The 13,977-nt window shown below is 43.8% G+C and overlaps 1 protein-coding gene across 2 annotated transcripts in view; it reads left to right on the top strand.

Annotated features, from left to right (window-relative positions):
• The window catches only part of CNTFR (ciliary neurotrophic factor receptor), an 857,892-nt gene that overhangs the window by 699,357 nt on the left and 144,558 nt on the right, over positions 1-13,977 (top strand). For both annotated transcript variants that reach the window (XM_086960266.1, XM_086960267.1), the window contains exon 8: positions 1,289-1,452. In XM_086960266.1, the coding sequence (XP_086816392.1) occupies positions 1,289-1,452 (164 nt within the window). The remainder of the gene's footprint in view (positions 1-1,288; positions 1,453-13,977) is intronic.

Genomic DNA, 13,977 nt, shown 5'->3' with positions numbered 1-13,977 from the left:
CCCAAGAACAACAGTGGGGATAACGGACATCCCTGTCCGTTATCCGTAATAGTACAAGGGGGACTTGCCAGAAATCCGCCACAGTAAACCCTAGGGCCTATCCACTGGTTCTTCATACGGCCTTCTGACTTTTTCCAAAAAACTGGGCTGATACGCACTCTATCCAATGTTTAACAGAGATATTCCCATTCCACAGAGTCAAGCGCCTTCTAGGTGTATAAGGTGAGGGCAATTTTCTAGTCAATACTATTTACCTCTCTGAGAGGGGTGGATCAGGTAGGTTATGGCCATCTTGAAACTAAGGGCCAAAACCTTGGTGAGGGTTTCAACGTCAGAGTCCTACAGGCACATTAGGCAGTAGCTCAGGCATCACAGGGGATTCTTCCCTGGTTCGGGAATGCATATAGCAATCCCCCTGTTGAGTGCAGGACCTAGATTTCCACTCATTTTCGCTTCCCTAGACATGTTACTCAGCACCCTCATAAAGGCAATCTTATTAATATTGTAGATGTCTGTCAGGAACTTGTCTTTCCCGGGTGACCTTCCAGTGGACATCTCTTCTATAGCCATCCTTCCCTGTAATATAATCTTATAGCTCAGCTAGGACACCTTTCCTGTATGACGCGGGTTCTGCATCCAGCTCTTGGGGATCATTTGTATTACAGGCAAGTATCACCTTCTCAACCCAATCTGTCTCTGTTGCAGTGTGGGGGGAGGGGTGGGGGAGATTACTGAATTAGAGCACTTCCCATGTATTTAGCTGTCATATACATTAGAGCATTTTTGCCTTTGATATAGTACTTAGGGCTGTTGGAATTGAATATTATGGCCACTAGGTCATTTTAGCTTGTTGCGGGGGCCTCCATCTCTAGGACCCGAGGGTATGGTGACGAAGTACACAGCCGGAAGGGGAGGCTCAGATGCCGGTGAGCAGGTAGACAAGCCTGCTTCTAACTGGGGTGGCACCAACCCCTCATATGATTGGTCTTGTGGAAAAACAGAGTCCTGGTTCCGCTCTCAGCGATACAACTCTCGTTTAAAATCCAATGCCAGCCACGTGAATCTGGGGGAGTATCGGTCACTTCATATCATGCATTAGTTTTGCAGATATGAAATTGTTCAGTCTGTAATGGTTGCATTTCAGGTGCATCTTTGACCATTGTTGTGCCTTCAAGCCATCACAGTTGAACACCAAAATCTATCTCTTTTGATACAACTTTGCAGTAAACAAGAGTTTTTCTAAAGATACCTTCCACATGGCTCAAATACCTGCTTCTTTTGTCTCTAGTGAAACCAGACCCTCCGGAGAACGTCGTCGCCAAACCTGTGATCAACAACCCGCGAAGACTAGAGGTGACGTGGCAGAACCCCGCCTCCTGGCCTGACCCGGACTCCTTTCCACTCAAGTTCTTCCTGAGGTATCGCCCGCTCATCCTTGACCAATGGCAACATGTGAGTGGTGTCTCTTGATCCTTCATTGGCTCAGTTAATGATGTCATCCACTCACTCTTTGCACCAGACATAAACTGAGAGATGGGTAGGTGTATGAGGGAAACCTGCTTTATAACACGTATGTCAGGCAGGACTTCTTGGGCACTCAAATATTGACTGCTTTTCAAAGATAGGTTTCTTAGTTTCTCCTAACCGCTGCTCCATTAATATTAGCTTATGTAATTTTATATAAAATATGTGCTTCTTTAGACTCAAAGGCTTCCTTCTACAATTGTTATAGACCTAGTAAAAGTGAACACTTATTATTTTGGCTTTTTTAGTCCTATGTTGACCTTATTCATAACACATTTACACCTGTATTCTCTGACTAGACAAGTAAAGAGAAAGAAAGAAAAAACAATTGAATAGACTTTAATTCATTGAGGGTGGGTAGATGGTCTCTTAGGAGACACTGAGAGCAATACGAGCACACTATTAAATGGAAATGTCTTCTTGGAGATCCGCAATTGTCCATAGTATAGAATTTGGACTTGTGAATTGTCACATTGGAAATTAAAACAGGGGAATGGGAACTGCCCATAGTGTCAAAATGATACTTGGCGTACCCTACATGTAAAATGTAAAGATAGAGATTACATGCACTAGGTACTATCAAATCTGACTAGGGTTACTCCACAGCTGACAGCTAAACAGAGAGACTGGGGATCATGGGTAGAATAGACTTGTGCTCATGCTGTCTCAATCTGGAAATGTAAGCATATAAAAAGTGACACAGTGGCGGCGCAAGGGGCTGGTAAATATGTCCTGTAGTTTGGTCATTCGGCCTTTGATAGAGTTGGACTTGCAATATTCCACAAAGGAAGATTGACGGACGAGATTTGAAACTGTGGCTAGCGGATTATTTGACTTGCAATATATGTAGTGGGCACTTTGGATCAAGAGAGTGGAAAATGCGGGTAGTACAAGTGTGGTTCGTGGCATTGCACTTCAGAAAAGAATACCTGGTCATTGAGAACTGTGGGTTCTGTAGGACGTATCCACAGTTTAACAATGGTAATTGATACTAGGGCAAGTGTGGGATTTTTGTTTCCCCAGATATTATACTGATTGTTTGTGATTATGAGAAAAAATATTTTTCTATTCAACACTTTGTAAGAACAGTGATTGGTGCAAATTGTTTTTTCTGGTTTATAGTACGAGTCTGGCATTTCTTTCCTGGAGCTGCAATCATCTAGAAGTCCTTGTAAGAGCAGCTCCCATTCACCAGGGTACTTGTTATGAAATGTGATTTGACTGGGTCAGTGGTTTCATCTGACCACAATGCTTTCGTTTGCCACTTACTCTGTAGTATTTCCTGGCAGCACAGCTGCTAAAGGTAACTCAGGGCTTGTTGCTTAGTAATTCATCTCCTCTGCTTGGACTTCTTGGGCTGGAAATGCTGCTAAGGACCACGGCAGGTGCATCAGCCTAGGAGGAGGTGATGCTGGTGCCGGTAACTTAACTCAGAGGCCCATATAGAACAGAATCTAAGCGAGATAGCCCATTGGGTTTGGATTCACCGCAATGGCTGGGTTAACAAACGTGATATTGTGCATCCTTTAACCCTCTTGAGCCCTCAGTCCAAGATCAGATTCTCCACCTCCTCATTGTGCCAGTGAGGTGTTAGAGGAAGAGCATAGAGGGGAAACTGCACAAATGACCCTGCAGATGTGCCGGTGGTACCGAAGGGTATGATGAAAGTTGGAGATGCTACCCCAGGCTAACTTTGAAGGACATCCACGGATAGAGCACATTCATCCCATTGAAATAGGATTATCGGCATTTGGTCTTAAAATGCTTTCTGCTGTATCTTACATCCTTCATGTCTACTTCTTCATATAGCCTGGTGTAAACCAAGCCATTGCGAGCCAAATATAAGGGTGACCTGGGCAACCCTAGCCATTTGTGCCCAAGGATTGAAGACTGACACGTTACGCCGCATGCCAGGCACCCCAGATTCTAATTTTAGACTTTATTTACTAGGGTTTTCACTCTCTTACGAGAATCTTAATGCCCTGATTTACAAAGGGTTTTGTAAGTAAAAGAGGCCCAGAAAGAGGTAGATATTTATAAAAAATCGAAATATATATTTTTCAAGAATAAAAATGTAATTCTCATTCTTCTCAGTGAACAATATTATCTTTTAATTGTCAAACGTCTGTATTTTGATTCTGTATATAGTTAGAGCCTGTGAAAACACATACTTTTAATCTTATCATTCCCATTTCGATCGGTCATCTGTGGTAGTGAGGCTCCGCCTTGTAACCGGTGCTACTGACGCGGCTGATTTGAACATACCATAGAGTACTTTCATGTGTAGACCGTACACAGATCTCTGTGGTTCCCTTGCTACCCACTAGAGTGCTGAGACCTTTTTTGAGGCTCAGAGTATGGACGGTGTTGGGGACTAAAGTTGTCCCGCAATCCCTTTACTTGGAGATCCTAGTGTGCTCATAAAACATGATCTGAAGAAGACACTTAAGAGCTCTTTCTAACATGATTAAGATAATCAACTTGCCCACTAGCTCAGTGACTCAAGGGCCTCATATCCTGCCCTAGAGAGACCTGGTGGTTCTTTAAGTACTGCATTTGCAGAAGCCAGGTCTTCAAGGCATTTAGACACATTGAAAAGTAGCAATTGAATCACCTCACTTTCACCTTACATTTATCGCTGTCACTTGCCGTCTTTTTTTGTTCTCCAAGTTACAAAGAAGTTGGGGAGAAAGTTAGAGGACAAAAAGAAAAAAAATGCAAGCCTAGTTAGTATACACTTATTTGTCATTGCTTGTGTTGGGCGCACCCATTCCCAAATATCTTTAACTTGCAAGATGGATGCCGTGGTTGACTCTTATTTTTAAAATATCGCTCTCTGCGGTAGAATGGACTACACGGCGGCCATTGTGAAAGGGTTGCCTGACTTTAATCTATACGGATGGTCTTCATAATTGCATGTGACGTTCCTGCTGTGTCTTGCTCCAGAGGTGACGGGCATTAAATTCCACTTTGTTCGTTCCATCTGAAGACCTACTCATGAGTAACCGTTGCAATTATCTCTCCCCGTCGCATTAGACTATAATGGGATTACTGTAATTCATGCCGGTCTCGAATAAATGTCGTCTATATATAGCCATTTGGTGTAGATCTGTCCACATGTCATCATGTTCAGACCCCTGCGGCAGCATGATAGTACATTCTGTTTTACCGCTCTAATAAAACGCATGGCAATGCGTATTGTAAGGCAATAGGGCAAGCAACCAATGCAATATATAACATAAAGAAACAACTACAAAGCTTGGAGAAAAAACTGTTAAAGAAGTTTTCACCAATATTTGATAGTAGAAATTACAGTGAGATTTGAATGGGAGTTTGAAATGAGTAACGTGTGTTATTGTAATATGGGAGTACAGTTTGTAATTATAGTTGTAGGAATATGGCAGAGTGAGAGAGGAAAAAGAGTGCTGATGTCAAAGTTATGAGTAAAATGTAGCTTTAGCTCCCTGAAGGCCTGGGGTGATGGTCAGGCTCCCGGATTGATGTACAAACCGGTACATCAATTGTCAGCTGCGGTGACAATTCCCTTTCTAGATAAAAAGTGGCGCTTCAGTGCTTATGGTACCCGGAAAGACTGATGGTTATTTGGTTGATTGGAAATATTAGAATGGATGGCAATTGAAGCTTTAATAGACTTAAAATAACTGTGGTAATGTTAAATTGAAACTTCCAAGATCTATTAGGAGAAAGGTCTAAGAGTGTGTGAAATATTCAATTTATTTTTAAATTTTGTTTATGCCAGCACTCTAAATGAATACATCTATGTGGACATTGACAGATCGCCAGAAAACGTCAAATGTGGAACCTTTTGTCTGGCAGATAAATGCTTTTTAGAGCAGCTATTAGAGTTTTATTTAGACTACATATTTTTGCCATGTTTTTAATTGTGTATAAGCCATTGGAAAGTATGATGGTATTGAAATAGATGCCGTCGCTCAGAGGCGGGTCTCTGTTCTCTCATTCTCTGGGGGGTAGATGCACTTTCTGACCAATGTCTGCTGCCTGTTGGGGCGGAGCAGTAGGGTTAAAGAATTCAACCACAAATGGAAAAACAGTGTGACACGTGTGGTTCTAATAGATCATACAGCAGGGGCCAGAGACAGTCGAATATATTTGTGGCATGCAAATATAGAAACTGGGAAAGGTGGCCAGCACATAAGGGCAGAGCAGGCAGGGAGGTATTAGACTGTGGCCCCATCATTTTGAAAAGTGGAATCTGAGCAGTAATGTGCTGAAAGAGATTATTGTTTAGAGAATCAATCAATCAATCAATCAAAAAGTTTATTGTTTCAGTTCATTAAAACCATAACAATACACTTGCTAAAACCGAACGGTGCGATTAAAAGAAGTTATTATTTTTCTCCCATTTTTTGTTTTTTTGTTTAGAGAATTTATCCGGATACACCACAGGCAATATGTGTTCTGCTTAGTTCAAGAAGGCATATATTTGAAACATTTAGAGAAATGTTTATATGAACCATAGGTATTATAAATTGTATTCTGAGAGTTCACGATTTATTTATGTCAGAAGGTGTATCTATAATTTAAGAATTGAAGGTAAATGCTCTGTGTACATATTTTGATTTAGACAGGACTCTTGACTGAACAATGGCATGGCAAAGAAACCCAAAGTCATTCAAGATGGCCTCCAGTTGTTCTGTCTTGGCCATAAAACAAACTGATCAGGAGTTAAGTTCAGCCAGAATGTCTGGGTGGGTGGGAATTGCAATAAGTAACAAGATGCATTGCAGAAACCAGCAGAGGCTTCCAGGGGACAGATGTTTGTGAGTGGATGGATCTAAAAGGGTAGTAAGAAGAAGATTTAGGAGAGCGTTCAAGAGAATGGCATGGATTGGAGACCAGGGTAAAGGGTGATATAGAATGTTGCCACCCTCCAAGGAGAGGCTGTGAGTCTGTCTAGCACCTCTGAGGATAATGCACGCGTCTCTGAGGGTGTCTCAATGTCCGCCGCAGTGGTTAGACAGTGGTTAGTCGACTAAAGCACAGGGATTGGAAGGTGTATGGAAGAATAAACATAAGCATGGGCAGTATGTGGAAAATCCGTAATCTTAAAGGCTTACATTCTTTAAATATGGAAATTGTATTAATCAGTGCCAAATGAAATATTGGAGTTATCATTTTGTTGTTAAGAACGGAATGACGTCAAGGCATGCTTTGTCTCCCTTGGACTAATTAATGCACACCATTGGAAAGACCTATAGATCCCTTGCGTTTAGGCAGCTTTTTTCCACTTATTGAAAGTAAAGTGAATCAATGCTGCTGCGGAACAATATCATTAATTCTTGCTGTAACAAATGTGCCACTGCTACAGCTCAAGAACCATAAAGGTGCATTGATTCTATTATAATGTGTGTTAATGCAACAAGTCAAGGAGTTATTCAATGTTTGGAGTAGCCAATCTCCTTGTCCATTTGTTGTAAGAGTCACGCCCCTCGCTCTTTCAGTGCACGCTCCGCTGGGCCTACTCACAATGCATCAGCATAGGGCAGGCGGAAGGCTGCAAGATGAAGAATGCCTGTAGAGCTGGTTGTCTCAGCACAGCACTGGCATAGACCTCAAAAGCACAGCCTGTATCTTTAAGACGAAGACAGCATCATGGCGGCTGTGACTCTCCCTAACCCCTTCTTCTTCTCGCTGGCCCATACTCTACAAGGCAATGTAATGGGAAGGCCTGTGGTGGGCTATCTGCTTGAAGATACGGGATTTCTATAGGTGCTGAGCTAGGACATATGGCGATCCTGATTTAACTTTTTATTTATTTATTAAGTTTTATATAGCGCGAACTTGACCCAAGAGGGTATCAGAGTGCTTTACATTTAGGATTGTTGCTTTACATTGTTACATCGGATACAAGAACATAGTAAGGTACAGTACACATAAACAATGCTTCAATAATTCGTAGGAGGGAGGGGAGGAAGGAGTAATAGCGGGGAGATGGGAGGAACAATGCCCAATGTCCGGCTGGGTAGGTGACGGTCAAGGGGGAAACCAAGGCCAATCTCCTCATTAGCTGTCAAGCAGCTCCACCGGTCATCAGCCATGTTGCACAGGTCTCATTGTTCAGGAAAAAACAGTTTTTCGTTTATTTTATTTGCGAAGGCGCATGAATCTAGGTACAAGGACCCAGCAATGTTGTGTAACCAGGGTGCGTCTAGGGCGTCAAGTCTAACACGCTCAAAGCATGTGACTGGGTGGTACCTCACTGGGGCACATGTATGTTGGGTCAGTGACTGCTGTGCATTTTGGTTCAGTGACTATGGATGGGCTCCTTGGAGAGAGCTGCTCTTGAGTGTCTTTCTGATTCAAAACCCTTCCCTTGTTTGAGAACCAGAAACTCGCCCTGGTGTGCTTCAGAGCTCAATCAGCAGACTTCAGTGTATCAATCTAATGATCTTTGATTTGGAGAGTTTGATACGCTGTGGCCCTGGTTCAAACCAAGGAAGTGAGATGTAGAGACACCACTTTCACCATTGTGGAAGTGCTGTTGTCGGAGGAGCTGTGGCCTACCTTGGAACTGGGCTTAAAGGTTTGAGTCCTGGCCCCGGCTAAACATCCTGTGATTTTGGGCAATTCACTTGATCTTTGTGTATAAAAACGATGTGTAGTGTAATCGGCTTCTGGTTCTTGTAAAGAGGTCTAATGCCCCTCAACCACGTCTTCACTGCAAATAAATAAATATACATATAAACGTGCTTCTAATAACTCCCCTTTTTGTAGTTGTTGGGCATGTTCCTCCTTTCCTCCTCCACTTTCACCTGCGCCATGTCTCTCGTTCATGAAATGCATTTCCTGCCCCACAAAGTTCCTACCCGGAGGATATTGACCCAGTGAGCAATGGTCGATTGTGACCCATACTGAGAGGAGTTGCTTCCACCCAACCCTGCAGGTGTGCAAGTGTGTCCATTTCTATGCAGGTCATAGTGGCGTACATGTCTTGTTGCACCCGTCAGGACATGCCAGACACATGCTGTGCCACCTTCAACGGTGGAAAGGTGGTCCGTAGGCTTTGGTTTGCAGCTGACCGTCATGGCTGCTAGTTTTTCCCATATCTTGTTTCGATCCCGATACCTGCACACCTTTAGACCTCTGGAAGTAAAGGATACAATCAAACCAGCCAACATCCTACTTCAGGGCCTGTGATTTTGCATCACCTGTAGAGAGATACTAGCTTGAACTAGAACAATGCAGATCAGTGGTGGGCTCTAAAACCCCCTAGAACAGCTTGGTTCTGCTCTAGAACTGCATCCACCCACTGTTCATTCCTAGACCTTTAAAAGTATTGCTTAGAGCTGAGATGATCACATACAGCTGGAATCCATTTTTATATATTGGCTAATGTGCACACAAGTGGATGTTGCAGACCATACATCATGGAACTCTTGGCGTTGTTATGGAAGTTCTGCAGAATGCTTCTTGGCATCAGTTGTAGGGTAGCCGCATTCTGGAACATCGCCTGGTGGGACAGTTTCTGGCTCTGCCTTTTTCTATAATGTGCGGTGGGACAGTGTAAATGAAAAGTGCTTGAACTATCTGCTTGTTAACACAGCAAATTTGCAGGTAAATTCAATAGCGTACATTTATTTAGCTACATATTTACGTTAGAAGTTTTGCAGAATGCTCCATGCCACTTTGTGGTTACTGCAGAGCCCGAATACGCATATGAGTACGCGTCTATAGATTCAAATTGAAATATCAACCAAACACGAAGGAAGGGTTTTTCACATGATGCCATACATTGGTTAACAGAGTAACAACTATGGTAGATTGTGTGTGCTCCTGGCTAACGTTAAAGGGGACAAACTACTACAGCCCGTGTGCTGCAGTCCATCGTGGGCCCATATCAAGCCTCACCTGGGTTTACGATGGGGCCATTTGACCTGTACCGGTTAATCATTTCGTATTTATATTCCTATTTATAGTGCTAAGACAAACGAACAGTAGCTTCACCGCACTCAAGAGGAAAAGAGGAGTCCCATGAAGGGCAGGGTAGCCCTATGAAAATTAAATTCCTCCCAGGTCAAAAGTTTCACATAAGATATGGGCCTTTACATGTGTTTGATATCTGCTATCATCAGTTTCCCAATATAGAGGGAGCTTAAAGAGGCAGAGCCTTGAGAGTGAAGGGGTCTTCTCCCATAAGAGAATCAGCAAGGGCACTCGGAATCAAGTCTTTGGCATCTGGTCAGGTGGGTGGGCCCCTGAGTCAAAGTAATGAATAGGGGTGGGCGGAATTTGCGGTGTTTCACTCGGCGGAATTCCGCGGAGTTACCTAAAAACTCCGCGAGATTCCGTGGCATAACCTAAAAACTCTGCAGAGTTCCACAAGCGGGCGGAATTCAGCACATCGCACCGCTCGTGCTGGGAGCTTGTCCCACACTGTAAAATCAGCAAGAATGGAACTATGCAGCACACCAGGGGTCGCTGCTTCTTTCTACCAATCAACTAGATTTTCTTCTTGAGCGGCAGCTTTCGCAACATGAATACAAGGGATCTGCCAAGACTGATCACATTGTGAAATCTCACAGGGAAGTGTTCTAGGGCTCTAAAATCGCACTAGGGGACGCAAATTCTCGCTCACACTCAACAACTTAATGTTGGTGAGATGCGCACGAAAACAAGTCCACCACGCTTCAGTTGATGGATTTTTGCCGAAACTCCATGCTCCAAGCTGAGCGCGGAGTGGGCATAACTCTCCGAATTCCACCAGAGGGGTGACATTTTTCACCTACCCTTAGTTATGAAGAGCAGTGAAGAGAATAAAACAGGTTTCAAAGGTTCAGATGAAGGCAGTGAGGATGGGTTCTTTTATGTCATGATATCTTGTGGCCTAAATATTGTTATTGCTCCATTTGGAGTAGATATTCTATGTATAACTGCTATGGAGTGATATTTTTGTAAACAATATTTAGGACATGTTATTGTTGTCAGACGACATGTAGGTCTTAATATTCTGGTACGATATCACAGGACCAATTCTCTTAGCTGGCAAACAGCAACAGCCAAACACGAGACGCAATTTGATGACTGGCTCAACTACAGGTCTCAGCCTATAACAACTTTATGAATGTCGCCCTACTTCTGGTGCACTTTACTGTCATTTTCTAAATGACTATGACCCAGGGGGCTTTGGTGGAACGTCTCGGTGCATCACAAGCAGTGTGACTTTCACCCACTGTTGTCAAGGTGCCTTGTGTCCTGGGTATCACTGGGGCGCTGCAGCCACCTTATAATGGAAGGAATGAGAGCTCGAGCTGGTGATGACGGCTAAAAGGCAGGATGTGGAATTAATATGCACTCATGCAGTATTCATGCACGGCTCTACTATCGACTGAAAATGCATTACCCACATCGCCGCCATGGTTGTTCTTGTTGTTTTTTTTTAAATTTATTTTGTGACATGTTCAAGCCTTATTTAGTGCAGACAGCAGAGAAGGCAAACAAAACTCAATTAGTCAAGCAGAGTATTGGGGCTATTAATAGGATAACCGCATAGCTCTGGGCCACTGGATTCAGGCTGATTCAGCACTCATTTTACCTACTTTGTTTGGAAGATGAGCTTGTAGTCAGGGTGCAATGTTGTTAAGGATTGACGGATTGCTTTTCCGAACAACAAACTCAGAAGTTGGGAAGGTGTTTAGGTCAACACGCGATTCCGTCGCGTCTCTCTGGTAAGTCTTGAATGTATAAACAAAGAGATTCTATCAATGTGTGGACATGTATTTTATTTGTTGGTTTTACAGTGATGAAAATATAGTGAAAGTACTCTCTCTTAGGGTGATAAAGATGAGAGCGCTATGTGCTTTTTAAAATACCCCTCACACACTAAAAAAATCCAGTAGTGTCATGCTTCATCATTGGGGTCTTCCCGTCCCTCTACGGGGCGGGGCGTGCTACGACCTGACCGACTACGCGGGAGCACTGAAGTGGTGACAGGACTATGTGATGGTGCAAGGTGTCAGTGAAAGTGTAGGGACCTAACAATGTGTGTGAGTACAAAAATTAAAAATCCTCTGGCTAGTAGAAAAAAACAATTTATTAGCTTCTCTAGCTGGGGACGTTAAGAAGGGGGTTTTGGGGTTGAGCTGATCGCTACAACCTGGTCTACATGTTTCGTAGGCAGTCCCCTACTGCCTACTCATCAGGACCTTCTACTGGTCCCTACGAAAATAAGCTCAGTTGCTAAGTATTGTCAGCCTGTCTTCCTAAAAACTAACAGTAAAATTCCACTGTTAGTTTATGCTTCAGGGCATGAGCTGGCCCCCTGGGAAGCAAAAATTGTCAAAATTAGTGACCCAAATGTGGTCTCTGTAAAGAAAAGGGAAAAAAAGGGAGACACAGATATTTACATTTATAGCTGTGGATTTTGCGCTTTCATTGTTGTTTGCGCCACAATTTCACTCATCAAATCCATTCACCCATTACACAAAGAATAACTTTTAAACTTTATGGACAGAGTGATGGTTCAGTCTGCCATCCCCTGGCTGTCCGTAGGTGATGCCGAACAGTGGACGAGAAGCACACAGATGTTCATAGTAGTAACTGTGGTTTGTCACTGCGCTTACATAATTGTCTGCGCCACAATTCTTCTTTTAAAATTTCATTAGCCCATTGCCTAAAGCCCTAATACAAGACTTTATGGACAGAGTGATGATTCAATCTGCCATCCCCTGCCTGTCCGAGTAAATTCCCGAACTTGTATGCGCCCTTTGTAATTAGGGCTGGTTCTATCTCCACACACACACACCAACTGAGCTTATTTTCGTAGGGACCAGTAGAAGGTCCTGATGAGTAGGCAGTAGGGGACTGCCTACGAAACATGTAGACCAGGTTGTAGCGATCGGCTCAACCCCAAAACCCCCTTCTTAACGTCCCCAGCTAGAGAAGCTAATAAATTGTTTTTTTCTACTAGCCAGAGGATTTTTAATTTTTGTACTCACACACATTGTTAGGTCCCTACACTTTCACTGACACCTTGCACCATCACATAGTCCTGTCACCACTTCAGTGCTCCCGCGTAGTCGGTCAGGTCGTAGCACGCCCCGCCCCGTAGAGGGACGGGAAGACCCCAATGATGAAGCATGACACTACTGGATTTTTTAGTGTGTGAGGGGTATTTTAAAAAGCACATAGCGCTCTCATCTTTATCACCCTAAGAGAGAGTACTTTCACTATATTTTCATCACTGTAAAACCAACAAATAAAATACATGTCCACACATTGATAGAATCTCTTTGTTTATATATATCGTTTTGGAGGGTGATTCTATCAACTCCTCTGCACTTCCCTTATTGTTTTGGAAGTCTTGAATGTAGTCACGTGACCACTGTCCTACAGCACGGGAAACTGCAGGGTTGTCAAATAGCATTGTGAATTGTTGTAGGTCATTGTAGGTTCTATAGTAGGAATTGGAGGGTTTTACCATACCACTCAGCAGGGTCCTGCTATGGGATCTGTATTGTCAGTGCGCTACGTTGCACCATTCATGCTGATTTTTAGCGCCGGGTGTTTATCCCGCACTGTAAAATTATGCTAATGGAACCTTGCGCAAGAGGGTGCTGCTTCTTTTTGCTGCTCGAGTAGGTGTTCTGCTCAAGTGGCGGCTTCCTCAATGTGAACGGAAGGTTTCTCAACATGAGCAGTACCGAACATCCGCGACTGCCTACGCTGAGAAAACTTGCCATGAGGAGTTCTGGAGTAAGGTATTCCTCACTTGCGCTCGCCAACTTAAAGTTGGTGAGTACAAGTGAGGAAAAAACGTGCTATGCGGAGCAGAGATTTTCGGAGCTCCACGTGCAACGCAGAACACAGAGTGGGGAAAACTCTGCAAACTCCACGAGCGGAGCAGAATTTCACGCCTTGGCCTAGTTTGGTCATGGCTTTTGGTTGGAGTATTGCATGAAAATTATCTACCGCCTGATCTGGCTCTGTGGATCCGTGGGGTTTCAGCCAGTTCGAGGTTGGCGGATCGCAAGCTTCTTTTGGGTACGTGGAAGTTTATTCTGTCATTCAGGTATTTGGGTCAGTTGTTGTGTAGGCACTTGTAGTCATGAGCGAGGATTTTGAAGGTGTCTCTCTTCTCCGCGGGAAGACAGTGGAGTTGCCGCAGGTGTTGGCTGATGTGTTTGTGGCGGGGGGTTCCAAGGACGAGTCTGGCTGCGGTGTTCTGTATTGTTTGCAGTTTGCGGAGTAGGGACTCGTTGATGCCTGGGTAGAGTGCATTGCCATAGTTGGGTTTGCTCGTAATGAGTGCGTGGGTGACTGTTTTTCTAAATTCGGCGGGATCCATTTGAAGGTGTTTCAGAGGATGCGGAGAATGTTGAAACAGCTGGAGGTGATGGCGTTGACCTGTCGGTTCATCGTAAGTGATGCATCGAGTACGATGCTGAGGTTCTTGGTGTGGTGTGAGGGGGTAGG

This window comes from Lissotriton vulgaris, chromosome 3_1 (genome assembly GCF_964263255.1).
Source record: "Lissotriton vulgaris chromosome 3_1, aLisVul1.2, whole genome shotgun sequence".
NCBI classification, from domain to species: domain Eukaryota; kingdom Metazoa; phylum Chordata; class Amphibia; order Caudata; family Salamandridae; genus Lissotriton; species Lissotriton vulgaris.
The sequence above is the reverse complement of the archived record's forward strand: the minus strand, read 5'-3'. Positions and strand labels throughout refer to the sequence as shown.